The 22149-nt window shown below is 33.2% G+C and overlaps 1 protein-coding gene across 1 annotated transcript; it reads right to left on the minus strand.

The window, feature by feature from the left end:
• Positions 1 to 16440: 16440 nt before the first annotated feature.
• On the minus strand, positions 16441 to 17130 carry LOC115963543. The gene has a single exon (XM_031082580.1). The coding sequence runs from the start codon at positions 17128 to 17130 to the stop codon at positions 16441 to 16443; it is 690 nt and encodes a 229-aa protein (XP_030938440.1).
• Positions 17131 to 22149: the final 5019 nt, after the last annotated feature.

Below are 22149 nucleotides of genomic sequence, written 5' to 3' on the forward strand. Positions count from 1 at the left end.
GTGATGGAGAGGGTATATCTTGCATTCGATATATGCTGAATCCCTATTACAGTATATGGATTCCAATATTTCTATTTTGACACTTTAGTTAGCGAGAGTGCAACAAGTTGATAACTAAATTCAATCACAATGAGCAATTTACTCTCCATTATCAAATCAATCACAATATTAGTAAAGTAATAAAACAATTGAATGATAGATTACGAGATGAGAAAGTAGTGTTAAACAACTGTTCTATCATTACGATCATTATGGGATTTGATGATGTTTGTAAATAATTTTTTGTCCATCTAAAAATTTAAATGACATTATTAGCCTTTCTTAGACAAGATTGCCATTTTACTCTTAAAAACGATTTGAGCCATGGTTGCAAAATGGAGTGTAATAGAGCACATCTTTATGTGAGAGAAGAGTGTAATACACTAAATAATTAATTATTCTTTTTTCTTTTGTTGTAATGCCCTTAATTTCAAAAATATATAGAAATGATAACAAGGTAAGGTGAGGTCTAATCATGAGGTTCTCTTCCTCTCTTTAGGTGGTAGGTGGGTGGGGGGTATTTTATTATTCTTACGAGACAAATTTGACATTGATGAGATATAAATAAAAAAGATAATGACCAACATTTATGAGAGTTTTAAGATAGATTATAATATAATATGTATAAAACATTAACTTATAAATAGGAGAGAGAGAGAGAGAGAGAGAGATGGGATGAGGGGAGGGGGACAAAATGTGTCATTCTGTCATGTGTTTATTGCAGGAAAAATTGGCACAAGACGACAAGATGGAATAGGGCATGACAGAGCATTTTTGACGGATTGAGATTAGGTGCAATACCCTAGGTCCCATCTCTCTCTCTCTCCTATTTATAAGTTAATGTTTTATACATATTATATTATAATCTATCTTAAAACTCTCATAAATGTTGGTTAGTATCTTTTTCATTTATATCTCATCAATGTCAAATTTGCCTGGTAAGAATAATAAAATACCCCCAACCCACCCCCCACCTAGAGAGAGGAAAAGAACCTCATGATTAGACCTCACTCTACCTTGTTATCATTTCTATATATTTTTTAAATTAAGGGCATGACAACAAAAGAAAAAAAGAATAGTTATAATTATTTAGTGTATTACACTCTTCTCTCACATAGGATATTGCACGCTTGGTATGGATGGTTGAGATTTAAAATTGCTTTTACAAATTTAAATCTCAACCATTAAATATAAAAAAGAGTAAAAGTAAAAAAATAAAGGTAAAAAAGTAAAAAAGTAAAATAAAAATTGTAATCGTATGTTACAATTGCATTTAGCAATTGCACCGGATCCCAATTCATTTTTGACACCTTATTGAAAGACATGTAAGATGTAACAATTTGGACTTTTATAATCATTTGAGGGTTGATATAATATGTTGATAAAATTTGTATTTTAGTATATGATTACAGAAGGAAAAGAAAATTTACATGTCATTACTTCAATCTTTATCACAACCTACAGTACTATATTTAGAAACTTGAAAGATGTATTTTTGTCTCACCTGTTTGGCCAATTCCATATAGTGTTCAAAATTTGGAGTCTCATTTCTCAACCAAAATAAAATGGAGTCTCGAAGATCTTATTTTTCTTTATTCTTTAATGGAGGACAGTACTCGCAAGGTTGGACTCCGGTTAATCTTTTTAATAACAACCTTTTTTTTATGAGAAAGTTCTTAATTACAACTTGGGTTTTCTTCCTAGGAGAAATGTCCTATTATTAATAGGGTCTAAAAAGCTTTTTATCGTAGGTCATTTTTAGCAACAAAAATGCAATTTACATTTACTAACTTTGCTAAAAAATCATTTTAGTCATTTAAGTTTGAAGTTTGTTATTTTCGTTTAATAACTTCTAATTTAAAGGACCAAATTAAATAATTTTAAAAAAATTTAGTAGGTGTAAGCTATATTTATGCCTCTTTTCTTGTGTGTGTTTTTTTCAAGACTAAAGTACACTTATTAATTGTCCTCAAAGTTTGTGGTTATTTTATATCTAAGAGTGTGTATTGATTTCTTTAGGGAGTTATTTTGACCATTCACGTTTCAGTTAAAAAAAAAAAAAATTATTTAGGCCTTAATATTTGACTTTTCATATTAATATAACTTGTTTTTAAGGGGGATCGAACCCCCGAACTTAACAAGGCTACAAGGTCCGGGTACCACTTAGGTGCAAGGCCCAGTTGTATTAATATCCATACTATTTATTTTTGTTAGTAATCTAACCGTATATAATATGTTTGATTATATATATATAAAATAATGAAATTCTTTCTACTAAAAAAAATGAGTAATGAAATTACTACATTTTACAGCAATTTAAAGTCATTATTTTATAACATAAATAAACACTAAGAGTGAAGAAAATTGGCATTTGCCATTTTTAAAAAAACAATCTAGCGTTTTGCCCCTTTCCCAAACTAATTAGAGAAATACTTCTCTTTTGAAACTCGATTTTCTAAAAATCGAGTTTCAATTTAAAACTTGATTTTTGGACAATTGAGTTATAACAAATTGAAAATAAATATAAAAAAATTTCTAGAGTCTTATAGTGGCGTTTTAAGGAGCCCTATAACGACGTTTTAAGACCTTATAGCAGCTATTTGGAACTCGAACTCCACAAACTCGAGTTCCATGTAAATTTTTTTTTTTTTTTTTTAAAGTTTAATCACCCCATACTTATAGTGACATTTTAAAGACCCTATAATAGCGTTTTGAAACTCAATTTTTGGACAATCGAGTTATAACATAGGCATTTCCCCAATTAGTTTGGAAAATAGAGCAAAATGCTAAATTTTTTTTTGAAAGAGTCATTTGCCCATTTTCTCCCACTAAGAGTACTTAATGGTCAAATTATTAATTGAAATGAATAATATAAAAATATAATCAAACGTAAAAAATTAAAACGAAAACTTTTAAACATAAATAATTAAAATAAAAATGAACCTAAATTTTAATGGTCAAATTGTACATAATTTCTTTTTAAAGAAACATCAATCTCAAATATCAAATCGCGCGATCAGTTCTTACCAAACATTCACGTGTTCACGGAGATGAAAGATAAGAAATGACCTTTGCTTGGCCTTTACTTCTTCTTCTTTTCTTTCTTTTTTTATTGGTAAATTGTTTTTTATTCATATGTTAATTGTTAACAGCTATTGCATTGTTAAAAAGAAATTGAAGCAAAAGTAAAGAAATAAATATCTTTTTAATGGATTCCGATTAATGGATTTGGATTAAGTGTAATAGTTTACAATTGTGAGAAGAAAAAGTTGAGACAATAAAATGTTAATAAAGTTAAAAGTTAAAAAATAAAAGTTCTAAACAAATAATTAAAATTAAAAGTAAATTTTTTAACTTTCAATTTTAACCAAGGAAAATATCTTGCATGGTCCATAGAAAAATGGAGTAACTATAATAAAAAATTCAGAGGCTATTTGGTAACGTTGTTTAAACAAAAGTTTTCATTGTTTAAACAACACAACATGTATTTCTACAACAGTTTTTCACCCACACGTATTTTCACAACACTTAAATAACATTACTAGAATAACATTACCAAACGGACCCTCAATTTTAACGAATAAACTTTGACACTCCATAACTCATACTATTTTTGAAAGAATATTCTTTTTTTAATACTTTTTTGCTTTTTGTAATGCTTTTTTGCTTTGTTTTTTACTTAATAATGACCATTTTTTCAACACTCCATAACCCATACTATTTTTGAAAGAATATTCTTCTTCTTACACATTTTTGCTTTGTTTCTTTACTTAATAATGATTATTTTGAGAGGAATGTTATGTTCATAATATTTTCACAATATTTTACAACAAATTCTAAGTAGCAGATTGTTACGGGTTGTTATTGTTGGGGAAAAAAAGTAATTTCAGTAATAGGTTTAAATTTGAACCAATTAATAACAACTAACTACCTATAATTTGTTGTGAAAATGTTGTAGACGTAACATCTCTCTTATTTTTAAGTCACCAACTCAAGTCACCCCTCTCTATCCATTTTTTTGTTCTTTAAAAAAAATAAATAAATAATAATGACCAAAAGGAAGAGGACGATAACAACATTGCAAATTGAGAAAGGAGGTAAGAGCATCGTTACCTTCTTTTTTTGAAAATCAATAACAAATCTTTTTTTTAATATTATTTTTGTTGATGTTTTTTTGATGAAGACAGAGACATCTTTTAACTTTAAGCTACCATGGACCTTTGAAATTAAGACTATTATCGACCCGTTATTGTGCGTAGGCGCATGCTGATTGAACCACCAAAATTTTCATTTCAATTTATGGTGAACTTATCTTATATGCTCTCCATATATGGTTAGTAAACTGCCACCACAGCGCCTATAAATCACTCTGTGTGTGTCTATATATATATATATATATATATATATATATATATATGACATCATGATTTTAGGACCACACCATTTGTCGCTTGTTTTACTAAAATTTTTGTCCCAACTTAATAATGAATATGATCGAAGAACCATTATTTTCACGCGAATTCATTACATTCTTATATGGCAATTTAGAATGCAAAGGCACGGGTATGGGTATGTTATAGTGACACGAGCAATTTTTAAAAAAATTATAATTTGATGTGACAAATAAGACATTGTTATGATACGGATATGATATAAGTATGACACCCCAAATAAAGTGTCCGTGCATCCTAAATGACAACCCATAATTCTATTACCAATGCATCACTACAAGTTGATGAGACGCAAGACTGTGATTGGTGAACTATCATTTTTATTTGACGCGTCAATTTTTATTCACTATTCATAACCATAATCACAATCATGATAGGGCAGTGACAATAATGGTAACGCATTTCGTTAAATAAATTTTCTCTATGTGAGATGACAATGGAGACAGTTTTCCTTTTCTTCAGATGATCCCAAAACCTAATAATTTTTTTCATGTTTAAGACCTTACTGATAGGGGTGTCAATTTTTGACCTAACCCACAAACACAATACAAATAAACACAGATTTTTGCAAGTTAGGGTTGGGCCTTAGCTTTGGGTCATAAACGGGTGGATTTGAAAGCGACATGATAAGAAACGTGTCGATTTGAAAGCGACATGATAAGAAACGTGTCATAAACGGGTTAACTCGCGTGACCCGCAATAGACACGTTTGACATGTTAATTTATTTGTGTCAACCTAAAATGACCCATTTAACAGAACCCGTTTAATTTGTATAACAAATAAATATTCATTTTAGCTTATCAAATATATATATATATATATTCATTTTATTTTAGATTTGTCATACACCTTTTATATCTAACCTATATTTTAAACTTAAAAAGAAATGTGAGTAATTACAAAAATTTACAAGTAATATAATTGTAAATTGAAACTTTATAAACCCTAGTCATGATCAGTTTACTGTTTGCACCAACTCTTTCAATATTGAACTATATTATTTTGAATTTGGGTTGAAGTGTATGCACTTCTTTTGGAGAGTAAAGAATTTATTTCTAGAAAGATGTTATATTTTTGTTCAACTATGTTATTTTGAATGTGAATTGAGGACTTGAAGTGTATGCATTACATTTGGGATATAAAAAACTTATTTCTATATATGGATGTTATATTTAATATTAAGTGGGTTGAAATAGGTTGTGTCATATTCGTGTCAACCCAATACGATTTGTTTATTAAGTATGTCAAATGGGTTGGGTAATGTCAACCTAGGTTATTAACAAGATGGGTTAGGGTTGAAGAGTCACGACATGATTATTACATGAGGTTCAAGTTAAGGTATTTAGTCGAATACTCCTATTTCAACATGACATGAAACCGACATGCCAATAGGAATTGACACCCTTACATTGATGGGTGGAGCGTTTGTACCGTGATAGCAGATAATAGATTGTGCCAAATAATTGTCAGGTCACTATTTGATATGTTTCACATGTTTTATAACTTGAAGGCATTGATTGCAGTAGATGTAGATGTAGATGTAGATGTAAATGTACTTGTACAAGATATACCATTTGTGGTAATAAACAAGATATATCATAAATAAATAAATATCTACAAGAAACGTCTCGGTAATTTGTTATAGATGCATTTTGATATAAAAATTTAATTTAATTTAATTTAATTTTTTTGGTAGAAATGGGGTTTTCCATATCCAATTCTATCGACTTACAAATAAATAAATAATTAGTTTATCTTCCATATAGACACAACACACTAACCAAATTTATATACATATATGAAAGGGTTCAAATAGATATAAATTGATGAAATTGGTTATGGAAAACTCCCAAGTCCACAAAAAATTCAAATTCTTACATAGAAATGCACTCATAACAAATTACTAACATGTTCCTTTATTACTCATGACCAACATGGTATTAGCCATGGCCTTGAGTGTCTTCGACATTTAAATCTTGAATGAACTTTACATGTTATTTGAGAATATCCTGAGAAAAGGAATTCTGATCAAATTACTCTCCCAGGACAACGAGAAATAATATCTTTTTTTCTTAAACCGCTAGTAAAATGGTTACACCAAAATTTAACTACTATGTTTCACGCATTTTGCAACTTGAAGGCTTTTTGCTTTGTTTTTGTTTTTGTTTCTGAGAATCAATAACTTGAAGGCATTGATTGCACTAGATGTACAAGATACCATTTGTGGTAATAAACAAGGTACCATTTCGCAAGACCAGTATTCTTTACTCTTTTATAAAAACAAGTGTGTGTCTATATATATATAATATCATAAATAATATAATTAGATTTATTAACTGTGTAGATACAAGACACTAACCAAACTTATAAAGTAGTACCTTTTAGTCTATAATGCAAAATTCACTTTCTAAGTTTTTTCATTTCTTATTTTAGTTCTCTAAGTTTGTATTCTGTCATTTCAATTTTCTAAGTTTCAAGCCTCTTTAATCCAATCCATTCATATTTTGCCGTTAACTCTAATTTATTTTTTATTATTATTTTCTTAAAATTTAACTACTATGTTTCACGCATTTTGCAACTTGAAGGCTTTTTGTTTTGTTTTTGTTTTTGTTTCTGAGAATGAATAACTTGAAGGCATTGATTGCACTAGATGTACAAGATACCATTTGTGGTAATAAACAAGGTACCATTTCGCTAGACCAGTATTCTTTACTCTTTTATAAAAACAAGTACGTGTATATATATATATATATATATATATATATATAATATCATAAATAAACCTTACAGATAATTATATAATTAGATTTATCAACTGTATAGATACAAGACACTAACCAAACTTATAAAGTAGTATCTTTTAGGCTAAAATGTAAAATTCACTTTCTAAGTTTTTTCATTTCTTATTTCAGTACTCTAAGTTTGCATTCTGTCATTTCAATTTTCTAAGTTTCAAGCCTTTTCAATTCAGTCCATCCCTATTTTGCTGTTAACTCTAATTTACTTTTTATTATTTATTTTCTTAATTTTTTTAAAAAAATTAATTAAAAAAATAAGAAATTAAAATAACCCAATTACCTCCATGGCCCCATCAACCTCATTTGAAGAACACACAAAAATCCCTAGCATAACCCTAAGTGAGAGACTTAGTGTGCGTTTGGTATTTGCTTAAAAAGTTGGTTTTTTTTAATACTATTTAACTTATTTAGCTTATTTTTGCTACTATTCATGGGTTCTATTGTACTTATTAATACTATTCATGGGTTGTACTTTACTATTTCAGCTACCTTTTATCTTTATCTACGGAACTTTCAGTAAAAAATTTTCAATTTCAGTTAAATAAGCTATTTCCAAACGAACCGTTTGGGAGCCGATGAAAACTTCAGCTTATTTTTGTTTCTAGTTTCTTTTGGTACTATTCATGTATTCCGTTGCACTTTTTGATATTATTAATAAGTCTCATTGTACTATTTAGTTAGCTTTTAATTTTTTTTTTTTCTATTCTTTTAGCAAAAAGTTTTCAGTTTTAGTTAAATAAGTTATTTCCAAACGGACATTTAGAGGGAGAAAGAGAGAACTAGTAGGTTCTGTTGGAGGTAGCGATTTGCTGGAGCTCATGGATTCCACAACTAATTAACAACAAGAAGACACCTCCTGGAGAGACAAACCATGATTTCCTCATTCCTCTACGACGAGAAGGAGCAGAAAAACAGGATTGGCTTGGTTTTACCAACACTCTCAGGCACGTACATTGCCCGCAAACAAACCATGATTATTTCTGCTGGAAATCAACATTTGGCCCACGATGCTTATATTATTCTAACTTAATTTCCTGGCGGGTGTTTTTATTTTTTTAATTTCCTATTTCATTTTTAGCTTTTCTCCACCAAAGTTCACAGTCTTTATTATTTTTCGTTTCCAAATTCAAATTACAACAATTTTTGGAGGAGGTACTGTTGGAGGTACAAGATTTCCCTACATCTCTTTCTCCCTCTTTCTCTTCTCAGTCTCTCACTTATGGGTTAGGCTAGAAATTTTCATGCTCTTCAAATGAGGTGGGTGGGGTAACTGGGGTTATTTAATTTTTTTTTAATTAACATTTTTCTAAAATAAAAATAAAAAATAAAATAAATATTAAATTATGCCCAAAATGGTCGTTTTAGGATAGGTTAATGGCAGATAGAGATGATGAGTTAACGGAGAAATAGATTGAAAATGTTTGAAACTTAAAAGATTAAAATGACAAAATGTAAACTTATAAATGAAAGATAGAGAAACTTAGAAGATGAATTTTGTATTTTAGCCTATCTTTTATTGAGCAACGTAATAATGATTTTATTATACGAATAACCAGGGCATGGAGGCCCTCATAATGATTTAAGGAAAAAAAAAAATTATGGGACCATCATAGTAATGACTTTATTAAAAGATTTCTACTTTACATTTTGTGATGTTTCTGGTGGTGGATACCTTATCTCACATTTTTAATTGGACCTGATACCCCCACAAAAAACTAAAATAATATAAAAGTGAAAAATGAAAATGTCGCATCAAAATAAATAAATAAAAATATAAAAATGAAAATGAAAATAATAAGTTATTGTATAGTATATATACACGCGTGGCACAATCAAAGAAAAAAAATTAAATAATTAATTGAAAAATGTAGGGGACTTTTTGCTACTGAGAACATGTGTTTTACTTTGATACATCATTAATTATTAAAAGAAATTTGGAGAGAGAGAGAGAGAGGTTATTTAGTAATTTTGGAATCATGCTAAAATAGCCTACCATGTCCAATAATGACAGTAAGATTGGTTGCAAAGTATTTTAATTGCATTAAGACTTTAAGATGAGATCACTTGATATAAAATACTCAGCAATTAAAAAACATGTTTGGTAATTCAACTTTAAAGACTATAGACAATAAAATACACTTTTAGCTTTTAAAGTTTAAGGTTATTTTTGTTTTAATCCTTTAGGTTCAAAATTTTTCATTTTGATAATTTGTGTTTGATTTTGTTTTTATATTGATCATACTCATCTATTTTTGTCAGTAATTTGATCATTGATATTTAATTAATTCATGAAATACTAGCTCTAAAATACTTTGAAATTTAGGGAGTTCATTTTTTTTGTAGGGAATATTACTGTCAAAATTCAGATAAAAGGACCCGTATGAAAATGAAAACAGTCGTGAATAATAAAAATAAAAATTTTGCAATGTAGATGAACAAAATAAAAACAACACAAAATTTAACAGCCAAAGTGTACACTAGTCAACTTTAAAATTATGCATGTGTAACTTATTAATAAAAAGAAAAAGTATGATATAGTAACATGTCGGTTAAGCAATTAGGTTTGTTTATTCCTTCACATGGGCTGCCTAAACCTTAATCCATGGTTTCGTTTACAAGTTAAAGCTGAGTTTCTATTCTTCTCTTCTCTTCTCTCAATTCCTCCTTGACCAATTGGCTTTGGCCCTCCTATGTGAATTTGACAAGCATCCACATCAAAAACAACATTTATAAAATAGCAGAATTAGAGACGTAAAAGTTAATTTATTATACTATTTTTTTCAAAATCAGCACTAATACTGTTTTATTTTATACCAATTATAATATACCACATAGACAGTTATAAGAAATATTATAAAATTTTTTCGTTTCATCAGACTAATTGAGTATAATAACATGCATGCACCTACTTATATAAACAATGCTTCATTTTTACTCACTTTTAACAAGTCGTTTTTCCCCCCCTTATTGTGTTGCAAATGTGTCGGCTCACATTAACAAATAAAAAAATGTAAAAATTCTCACACAAATTTTTACATTTTTTTAATAATATTTACTTCACATGGGTAGATTCAAGGATGGAATCATAGCCCTTATCACCCAAAAAAAAAAAAAAAGTCTTGATACATAAAGAAATTTAACAATTTTTTCACAATGATTAAAAAAAAAAAACATTTATGGGACCAGCATAGTAATGATTTTATTAAAAGATTTCTACTATACATTTTGTGATGTTTCTGGATACCTTATCTCACGTTTTTTGGAATTTTTTTTTTTTTGTTGGAATCCACGTTTTTAATTGGACCTGATACCACCACAAATAACTAAAATAATATAAACGTGAAAAATAAAATGTCGCATCAAAATAAATAAATAAAAATATAAAAATGAAAATGAAAACGAAAATAGTAAGTTATTATATAGTATATATACACGCGTGGCACAATCAACTTTTTGCTACTGAGAACATGTGTTTTACTTTGATACATCATTAATTATTAAAAGAAAATTGGGTAGAGAGAGAGAGAGAGAGAGGTTATTTAGTAATTTTGGAATCATGCTAAAATAGCCTACAATGTCCGATAATGACACTAAGGTGGGGTTTGGATTGGGCATCTACGTTTACAATTATGTGTTTTTTGGCTTTTTTTTTTTTTTTTCTTTTTTTCTTACGCATAAACAGTAATATCACATAATTTTACTATGTAAGGGACAAAAAATATTGTTCATGTACTATTCAAGCACTGTTCATATACTGTTCACGTACTGTTCATGGGTCCCACAACACTATTCACATATTTAAAAATTATTTTACTATAGTGTTTTCAGTTTTCAGTTTTTAGTTTCAGAAAAATAAGTTCAATCCAAACATACCCTTAGGATGAGTTCAATCCAAACTAAGATTGGTTGCAAAGTATTTTAATTGCATCAAGACTTTAAGATGAGATCTTTTTTTTTTTTTTTTTTGATGATAGGATGAGATCAATTGATATAAAATACTCAGCAATTAAAAAACATGTTTGGTAATTAAACTTTAAAGACTATAGACTATAAAATACACTTTTAGCTTTTAAAGTTTAAGGTTATTTTTATTTTAATCCTTTAGGTTTAAAGTTTTTCATTTTGATAATTTGTGTTTGATTTTGTTTTTATATTGATCATACTCATCTATTTTTGTCAATAATTTGATCATTGATATTTAAATAATTCATGAAATACTAGCTCTAAAATACTTTGAAATTTAGGGAGTTCATTTTTTTTGTAGGGAATATTACTATCAAAATTCAGATAAAAGGACCAGTGTGAAAATGAAATCAGTTGTAAATAATAAAAATAAAAATTTTGCAATGTAGATGAACAAAATAAAAACAACACAAAAATTTAACAGCCAAAGTGTACACTAGTCAACTTTAAAATTATGCATGTGTAACTTATTAATAAAAAGAAAAAGTATGATATAGTAACATGTCGGTTAAGCAATTAGGTTTGTTTATTCCAACTGAAAGGTGTAATTTATATATCACAAAATGAAATGTTAGTAAAAAAAGAATATTGTTTTTGTTTTAAAAAAATTCTCTTTGTAGAGAGCAAAACCTAAGCCATTTTTTAAGGGGCACTGATTCTACTAGGCAATGTGTGTTCTTTTTAGTCATTGGTATTGTAGGGGAACAATTTGGTGGCCCAGTCCTTGTTGTTCAAGTCCTGGTCCAAAAAGTCCAACACAATAAATTCTTGTAGAATATGGGTTTAAGAACTGGGTTTAAGTAAGTTAAACGGATTACTGTATGGGTTGAGGGAATATATGAACAAGAAACAAAGTCATTACGTTTCAAAATCTCCCAGAATGATAAGGATAAAACCTAATTTCTGGATAAAAAGTGATGCAGCAGGACCTCTTTACATGCAATAGTCTTTTCCCTTTTTTCTTTTTTTCTTTCCTCCCTCTTTCTATGCCCCTTCTTACAGGGACTTATATACATTATATAGACCCTTTCTTATTATCTGGGCTTTACACTTGTCGATCATTTAAACCCTTACCTGAGCACCTGTCCCATCAGACACCCCTCTCAGTTCTTTGTGAATTACGGTAGCCAAGGTAGCACTGTTCAGGGGTCTTTTCCACATTAATGCGGCCAGGAGAGTAGCTGTAATGCATTCAATGTGGCGGTGGCAGTTTTTGCTTAGATATTTCGTGTTTATTTCCTGTTCACGTATCTAGGAGAGGGGTTTTAGTGACTGGGATGTACATTTGCTCCGCATTTTCAGTATCCAAGGAGAAATATCTCCTCAGAAATGTTGTCTTTGTTTCCAGTGACGTTTGAATATGGATTGCTTGAGTCACATTAACTCCTCGGATAGGTCGAGGTCCTCGGACGGGTCCAAGGCCCAACCTGTTATTTTGGGCCGGTCCCCACAATAGCCCCTTAAAATTCCGATTTTTGATCTCCTTCCGAGGAGAAAAGTGGGGTTTTAACATTACAAAAGATGAGATTAATTAGTTCCTGGTTCACACATGTAGGGGCAGTTACTTTTGACGCGCTACAATTTACGAGGGGAGGAGTTCCCGAGAATCCCCTCATCAGGTTTCTCGGAGGCTTCTACCCTGGTTATCTCTCCTGAAATCACTCCACTTCCATCTCTGAGAAGTGTATTCGATGAATTTCTTCCTAAAACGGTGTCAGTTATGGTCACAGCAGCTAATGCTGCCTCCACATCAAACTTTCTTCCTCCACCTGCTAACAACACTATAGAGGAAGGGCTAGCACAACTGCAGAGGCGATTGGAAGAAAAAGAAGCTGAAGTTGCCAATTTGACTGCACAGTCGAATCTGAACTAAACCTTATCGCTCTTCTTTCTTTCCTCGCGGGCAGGAAGCACACCAGCAGCGTGCGTTGCGTGATTCTACTGTGTTTTTTGCACTTGACTGGGTGGATCAACTACTCCTATATCACCGACATCAGGTTTGTACTCTTTTTATGCCTAATCTTGGGATTTGGTGGAGCCTTGTACCCTATATACTTCTTTTTAATAATTAGATCTGTTGTCAATTCTCTTTCTTGTTCTTTTTCTTCTCTTATGTCATTTATTGTCAATTCTCTTTCTTGTTCTGGTCGTGTGAAAATGAAAGTCCTTTTTGCCGCAAAACTCTCTAATGCTGATGATCAAACGTTGCTTCGGATGTGTATAAGAAGGAAGCTTCTCACAGATATTGACTCTTAGATAGATACCAGTATAGTCTCTTAATTAAGAGTTTCTTGTTGGTTCCCCCGAGCCAGCCGCCTCTGACCTAATAAGAGTGATTCTCCTTATGACCAAACAAGGACCAGCTGACTTACTTCTCGAGCGATAGTTCCACGATCCCGACCAGCAACTTGTTGGGAGTAGGGGCATCCAAGCTTGCCCAACCTAGTAAAGGGGCTTGGAGATAGAGGGTATCTCCCTTATCTAACAGTGAGACGCAGATCTAACGGCTAACATTCTTCCCAGAGTTCTTGAGCGGGAGTGATCTCCTTTTTCCCCCTTGCTATATAAAGCCCTAAAGAGACTTGTTTTTCCTTTTTTACTAGCATATAAGAAGTCCAGAGAACTCCAGCACCCAGAGATTCACGAACATTTCCGACCTTTAAATTTCTGTAGCTACTTCTGCGAAGCATCCTTCCTTGAAGAGATTTCCAAGCGTTTCGGTGATTGTTGTAAGGAGACCCGTAAGTTCTATTCTCTTCGTTGCTTCAAATTTCTCCTCGGCTCTCAATTTTCACTTCGATTTTCTTTCTCGGCCCTCCGGTTTGACTTAGATGGGTAGATTCAAATATCTAGTAGATACTTCGGCCGCCATGGAGGCTTTTAGGGCAAAATACCATATTCCACAAGGGGTGGTTCTGGAGTACTGTCCCCCAGAAGGAGTGTTAACAGATAGAGAAGTGGGTCAAATCGTCATTCCCATGATTGCTTTCATAGAAGAAGGAATGGTGCTTCCCATGCGTAGGATTACCCGGGACTACTTGTTTAACCATAGGTTGATACCGTATCAGTACTAGGCTTACAGCATGAGGGGCTACTGCTATGTACGCAAACAGGACCTCGTCGGCCTCAGGGCTAGACATGATGAGTGGTCGCGACAGGTATTCTTTAAGTTGCTGGAAGGCTAGGACACAATCCTCCGACCACTCAAATCCTTTCCATTTATTTATTAAGAGGCAAAAAGGTCGGCATCGGTCTGCAGATCATGATATGAACCGGTTCAACACTGCAATCATGCCAGTTAGTTTCTGCACTTCTTTTGGGTTCCGAGGAGCCTGTAGGATTTTAATCGCTTTGATTTGAGCTGGGCTTACCTTTATTCCTCTGTGGGTTACCATATAGCCTAGGAATTTCCCAGACCTGACCCCAAATGAACACTTAGAAGCATTGAGCCGCAACTTATGCTCCCTTAAGATGCCAAATATGATTTCCAGGTCTTTCACGTGCTCGGACACCACCTTACTTTTTACCATCATATCGTCTATGTAGACTTCAATAACCTTGCCTAGCTGTAGTTCGAACATTCTGGTCATCATCCTTTGGTAAATTGACCCTGCATTCTTTAACCTGAAAGACATCACCTTATAGTGGTAGTTTTTGACGGGTGTCATGAACGCCGTTTTCTCCTGATCCTCTAATGCCAGTGGTATCTGATGATAGCCCTGGAAGGCATCTAGGAAGCTCATTCGAGGGTGGCCTACAGTCGCATCTACCAGTCGGTTTATTCGAGGCAACGGGCACGGGTCTTTCGGGCATGCCTTATTTAAGTCCGTGAAGTTCACGCAAACTCGCCACTTCCTCATTTTCTTTCTTACCACCACCGTATTTGCCAGCCATTCGGGGTAAAAGACTTCTTTAATAGCCCTTGCCTTTTTCAACTTTATCACTTCGTCTCTAATGGCACTGGCATGCTCTTTCGAAGGGCGTCGAGGTGGCTGCTTCTTTGGAATGGAAGATGGGTTAACATTTAAGTAGTGACAAATGAGACTAGGGTCAACCCCCGGGGCATCGTAAGCGTCCCATGCAAATACATCAACATTTTTCTTCAAAAACCTGACCAGTTCCTCTTTTTCTTTTAGGAGGTAACTCCGAACCGACCTGGAAAAATCTTTCTAGGTTATTGTCAACTGTAAAACTTTCCAAATTTTCACACTTTATCTCCTCGGCTAGTTCATTGACTTGCACTGCCGAGGTGGTTGATTGCTATAAGTTCTCAAAAGCCGAGGACTCGGCATTGGACTGGCGTGAGATGGCGGCTACCATACATTGCCGAGCTATGGCCTGATCTCCGCCAATCTCTTCCACCTGGCCTCCAGACGGGTATTTTATCTTTTGGTGAAGTGTAGAGGATACGGCTTCCAGGGCATAGATCCATGGCCTGGCTACTATCACTATATAGGGCGAGTAAGCATCGATCACGATAAAGTCCACCTCCACCACCTTTGATCCGGTCTGTATGGGTAATCTGATCTGCCCTTTAGGTACAACAGTCTTCCCTTCGAAGCTGATAAAGGGGGAGTCATAAGCCGTCAAATCCTCCGGCCTTAAGTTCAGCCCCTTGTATAGATCAGGGTACATTACTTCTACTGCGCTGCTCGGGTCTAGTAGTACCCTTTTCACATCGAAACCTCCAATTCTCAGCATAACCACTAAAATATCATCGTGAAGTTGGATAGTTTCCCTCTTATCTTCGTCCGAGAATCCCAATATTAAAGAACTTCCCTTTTTAGACCTTTTAAACTCTCTTTCCTTGTCCTCGGCGAAGAGCCGAGCCACGGACAGCACCCTGGAAGGAAATGAGCCAGTTCTTCTTGGAGCGGCAAGGATGACGTGTATCGTCCCTGTGGGAGGTCTTAATGATACATCTTTTCGAGGCTCTTGCATTGCCTGGCCCAGATGACCGCTAGAGGGGTGTAAAAGGTGACGTAACTTTCCTTCTTGGACCAGTTGGTCTAGGTGATTCCATAGATTCCTGCAATCCTCAGTGGTATGCCCATGGTCTTGATGATAATGACAATACAGGTTCTGGTTGCGTTTCGCAGGGTCCCCAACCATTTTTCCTGACCATCGAAAGAAAGGTTCGTTCTTGACTTTCTCCAGAATTTGCTGTACTGGCTCTCTAAACACAGCATTAACCATTTGCACGTTGGTTTGTCCAGCCTGTCTCGTCTCTTCTCGGCTGGTTATGGTTGTATCGTTCCGACCTGTAATCATTCCCTCTGAGGGGAACGATCTTCTCCTTTCCTTTTCCTTGTAGTTGGTCTTCTTTCACCCTTTTGTACTTGTCAATCCTATCCATTAACTGATGAACGTTGGCAACAGATTTACCAGTTAGAGATTTCCTTAAGTCATGCTCGATGGGGAGACCACTTTTGAATGTGCTAATGGCGACATCATTGTAGTTTTCATCCAACTCGTTGTACATCTCCCAATACTTATCCGAATACTCCTTTAGGGTCTCTCCCTCGTGCATGGATAAGGACAATAATGAACTTAGGGGTTGAGGGACTCTGCTATTTGTAATAAAGCGAGAGCAAAAAGCTTGGGTGAGCTGCTTATAGGAGCCTATGGAATTTGTTTTCAAGTTGTTGAACCATCTCATCGCCACTGGCCCCAAGTTGGACGGGAAAACTTTGCACATCAGAGCCTCATTTTGGGAGTAGATGGTCATTCTCTGGTTAAACTGACTCACATGCTCCACCGGGTCTGCTCGGCCGTTGTAGATGGTAAACATTGGTTGATTGAAATGTCGGGGTAATTTAGCCCCTTCAATCCTGTGCACGAAGGGTGATTTGGAGATCTGATCCAATACCTTGTTCATGGCATCATTGCCCAAACCCTTGCTAGATGGGCTCTCATACCTCTATGTAGGGCGCAACTCCTTCTCGTAAGAAAAAGTTTCACTTAAGGGAGTTCTTGACCTCCGTCTGTAACTTACGTCTTCCTCCTCATTAGAGGATGCATCTGAGCTGAAGGGAGATCGCTTTTGCCGTGCACGGCGCAACTTTCTTTTCAGGTCATTTATCTCTCGTTGCATGGCCTGATGGTTGTTTCGCCTTCGGGATACACGACTACCCACTTGGGTATGACTTTGGCTGGTCTGGGTAGTATGTACGCTTCCTTCATGATTCCTTCCATTGCCTGGATTTGTCCCTAGGTTAGGAGGATTATTTTGCCGTTGAGACCCAATGGGTTCTGTCAGTTGAGGGTTAGTTTGGTGGGGATTCTCCTGGTGTGGACCTAATCCTGCCATGCTTGACTGTCATACTTACTAACACTTAAGTTCTTCCCACAGACAACGCCAATTGTAGGGGAACAATTTGGTGGTCCAGTCCTTATTGTTCAAGTCTTAGTCCGAAAAGTCCAACACAATGAATTCTTGTAGAGTATGGATTTAAGAACTGGGTTTAAGTAAGTTAAACGGATTACTGCATGGGTTGAGGGAATATACGAACAAGAAACAAAGTCATTACGTTTCAAAATCTCCCAGAATGATAAGGATAAAACCTAATTTCTGGATACAAAGTGATGCAGCAGGACCTCTTTACATGCAATAGTCTTTTCCCTTTTTTCTTTTTTTCTTTCCTCCCTCTTTCTATGCCTCTTCTTACGGGGACTTATACACATTATATGAGCCCTTTCTTATTATCTGGGCTTTATACTTATCGATCATCTAAACCCTTACCTGAGCACCTGTCCCATCAGACACTCCTCTCAGTTCTTTGTGAGTTGCGGTAGCCAATGTAGCACTGTTCAGGGGTCTTCTCCACATTAATGCGGCCAGGAGAGTAGCTGTAGTGCATTCAATGTGGCGGTGGTAGCTTTTGCTTAGATATTTCGTATTTCTTTCCTGTTCACATATCTAGGAGAGGGGTTTCAGTGGCTGGGATGTATATTTGCTCCGGATTTTTAGTATCCGGGGAAAAATATCTCCTCAGACATGTCGTCTTTGTTTCCAGTGACGTTTGAATATGGATTGCTTGAGTCATATTAACTCCTTGGATGGGTCGGGGTCCTCGGACGGGTCCAAGGCCCAACCTGTTATTTTGGGCCGGTCCCCACAGGTATCGTTCAACTCTTTTTTAATTTTTTTTTTTATAAATTTTTTTTAAGCTACTGATTTAACATTTTGGGGCTAATGCACAACATGACCTTTTTTAAAAAAATTCTAATATTAACCTAGTATTTTATGTCCTCAACTATAATAATGTTTTAAAAATTTTGGAAAAGATAACTAATTAATTCAAACAACATGTTCCCATCAAAAAAGAAAAAAAAAAAAAAATTCAAACAACATTGCACAAGCAATGGAATTATTTCCTTCATTTTCTCGTTGTGCAAATTGAACGAGCACTTCAAATAAATTTAGCAAGCATAATAACCATTAACCAATTAGTAACAATCCACAATCAAGATGCCAAATTTTTAGGAGGAAAATCTCCAATCAAAGGGGAAAAAAACTATGGAATCTAATCCAGTTAAAACTTCCATTTTAGAACAATGAGTTTAGGAAAATCTTTTCTAAAATAAATTCTATAGGCTACTACCAAAAACATTAAGAATAAAACATTTTTGAATTGCAACAAATATTTATCACATAACAACAAGAAAATATTTTACTAAATCGGTCTTAGCATCCTATAAAATGGAGATGATTTTCAATTCAATGGTAGCTCCAGGATTATTTTCAGCATAGTCATTAAGACCTTAAATTATGCAAAATCTAATAAAAAGAGAACTTGAATATATCGATATCATAAAAATGCAAATGCATGAAGTTTTACAATTTCTTTATACTAATTAACAAAATGAAAAACAAAAAGTAACTAATGATAGATAAAAAGAGACTTGATAATGCCGAAATTAAAGTGAAGGAAATTTGAAATGATGATAAAGAAGAGAAGAATGGAGAAAGTGAGACAAAAAGAGAATGAGATAGAAAGCAACAGATGATGCCTACTACAACTGCAAGCCAAGAAAAGCAGAGCTATCTGCACCAATGAGTAGAACTCACCATTTAATTTATAGTATCTCTCTTGGTACCATTTTTTAGAGAAAAAAATTATGAGTAATTTTTACAGAATGGGTTGAACGAGTTATGAATTTTTAGTGGTTTTATTTTTATTTTCTTGCATGGTTTTATTTATTTATTTATTTTTGTTGAATATTTTGTCCATTGTTGTTGTTTGGCATATTCTTATTGTTATTTGTTGTTGTTTGGCATATTCTTATTGTTATTAGATTTTTTTTTTTAAACAGTTAAGGACTATGTTTGGGGTCAAGATTTTTTTTGTGAAAAATGCTACATCCATAATATTTCTACAACAATTTTACAACAAATTTTATATAAGAACCTATTATTTATGACTAAAAAAAAGATGTTTATGGTGACCCAATTTAAAACTAATAATAGTTTTTCATCTAAGATTTGCGAAAATGTTACTTTTATTGAATCTAGATTCTTAACATTCTTTAGTCAGGATGTTCATTTTTTTTTTTTTTTTCCATAGGATAAACAAAACATGTTAATTTAAAAATAACAGTGTATGTACATATATTTTTGCAAGTACATTATTTTATTTTTATTTACTTTTCTTTTTGCAAAAAACTCATTTTGTTAAAAACAATATATCAGAAATTTCATTGAACAACTTAGTGCGCATTTGTTTGCACTTTTAGGAGTTGAAAACGCGCATATTAGAAAAAGCTGAAGAAAAATTGTGTTTGGCTCAGCCCAAAACACAACTTTTTGATAAAAGCTGCGTTTTGGACTCAGGCAAAAATAGCGTCCAAAATGCGCAAAATTGATGGACCTCTTGAGGTCCATAAATCAAAACGTGAATTGGGCATTTTGATATATCCGTTGGGCTCACAAGAAATTACCAAATTACCCTCTACTAAACAACAAATCTAAAATCAAAACAACAACAACAGCAGATCAAGAACAGAAGAAAAAAAATTAGAACAACTACTCTTTCGGATCAACAGCAAATCAACAACAACAAGAAGAAAATTAGAACAACAGCAGATCAAGACCCTCTGGCAGATCAAGAAGACTGACGAAAAAGGGGGGGGGGGGAGAAAGGACGAATCACCTGTCGATCTGTGATCAAACAAGGCTATACCTGAAGAATGGGATACAGATTTACCGACCCGGCATCTCTTTCGTTCAATAATGCCTTCGCTTCAAAAGATCAATAAAAAAAATAGAAGTCGATCTGACTAAAATCATAAACAACAACTAATCAAGAACAAGAAAAAAAAATAGAAAAAGAAGAAGGATGAGTTCTGGAGTTGGTTCCGATCATCCAATCTTCCCGATCCAAGCACTTAAGGGTACGTTCTGGAGTTGGATGAGTTGGGTGAGTTTGGTTCAGCTCACCATGGAACGAACGAAGGAAAAAAAATTCTGGAAAGAAAAGGACTGAGGAAAAAAAAATTCCTTCGTTCGTTTTGAAGTGCTAAGAGAAAAAAAAAAAAAGAAGAAGAAGGAGAGTTGTCTGTGGAATGTTCTGGACTGAGGAAGGTATGGTAGGGAATAAAAGAGGAAAGAAGGGAAAAAAAAAAAAAAGAGTGTGGGTACGTGTGTGAAGGAGAAAAAAAGAGGGGAAAAAAAAAGAAAAAAAAGGAAGGAGAGCCCACGTGTGTGGAGAGAAAAAAAGAGAGAAAAAAAAGAAATTATATCACAATATTTTCATAATATTTTTACAATAAATCTTAAAGTAGGTTATTATTAGCTAATATTGGTGAGAAAAAAATAATTTTTTTAGAAAAAAAAAAATTTTAATAGTCTTTTAAAATTAAAATTAGTATCAATTTTTATCACAATACTTTCATAATAAATCTTAAGTGGTAGGTTATTATTAGCTAATATTGGTGAGAAAAAAATAATTTTTTTAGAAAGAGAAAAATTGATTTAAGTATGATGAAGTAATTGATTTAAGTATGAAACAAACTCACATAAAAAAAAAAGTATGAAATAAATTCCCTTATATATACATTGTCCTTTTTGGTAATTTATCCCTCAAACTGCCACTTTTATAAGTGCTAGCCAAACACTCAGTTTTTTCATTATGCACTTTTTAATAGCTTTTACCAAACACTCAGCTTTTTGAAACTCTACTTTTTCATTATGCACTTTTACAAAAAACTGAACCAAACTCATCCTTATTTAATTGAAACGAAAAACCTTTTACCGAAGGTATTGTAGACAAATGTAAAAATTAATTAAAATAGTACAGTAAGACCCATAAATAATATCAAAAAGTACAATGAGATTTATAAATAGTAGCAAAAATATGCTGAATAGTAAAATAAGTTGGCAAAAATAATTAATGTCAAATGTAAACGTATCCGTTTGAGAATAGCTTATTTAGCTAAAACTGTAAATTTTTTGCTAAAAGTATTATACATAAAAGTAAAAATTAGTTGAAATAATATAATGAGATCTATAAATAGTACTAAAAAGTGTAGTAAAACTCACGAATAATAACAAAAATAAATTTAATAGTAAAATAAACTGACAAAAATAATCAATACTAAATGCACCAATAAAGTGTAAAATTGATGGGGTAAAAAAATAATAGGCTTTACTGCAGTACGACAAAAAGCTTTAGTGCAATCTGACAAAGAGAACGCATGTAGAAGGCCACAGAAGAAATTATAATCACACACCGACAAGTCGCTCAATCTCTTTATAAACCCTTCGATATCGTTCATTTCTTCTCACATCCACAGCCATAAATGCATGGGTCAACACTTTAGCTGATCGAGTAGTTTCTTTGCTTCTCCTTCTCTTAGTCTCTAATATTCCTTTACTTTATTTACTACTTCTACTACT

The sequence above is a fragment of the Quercus lobata genome, chromosome 10, assembly GCF_001633185.2.
Source record: "Quercus lobata isolate SW786 chromosome 10, ValleyOak3.0 Primary Assembly, whole genome shotgun sequence".
Classification (NCBI taxonomy): Eukaryota; Viridiplantae; Streptophyta; class Magnoliopsida; order Fagales; family Fagaceae; genus Quercus; species Quercus lobata.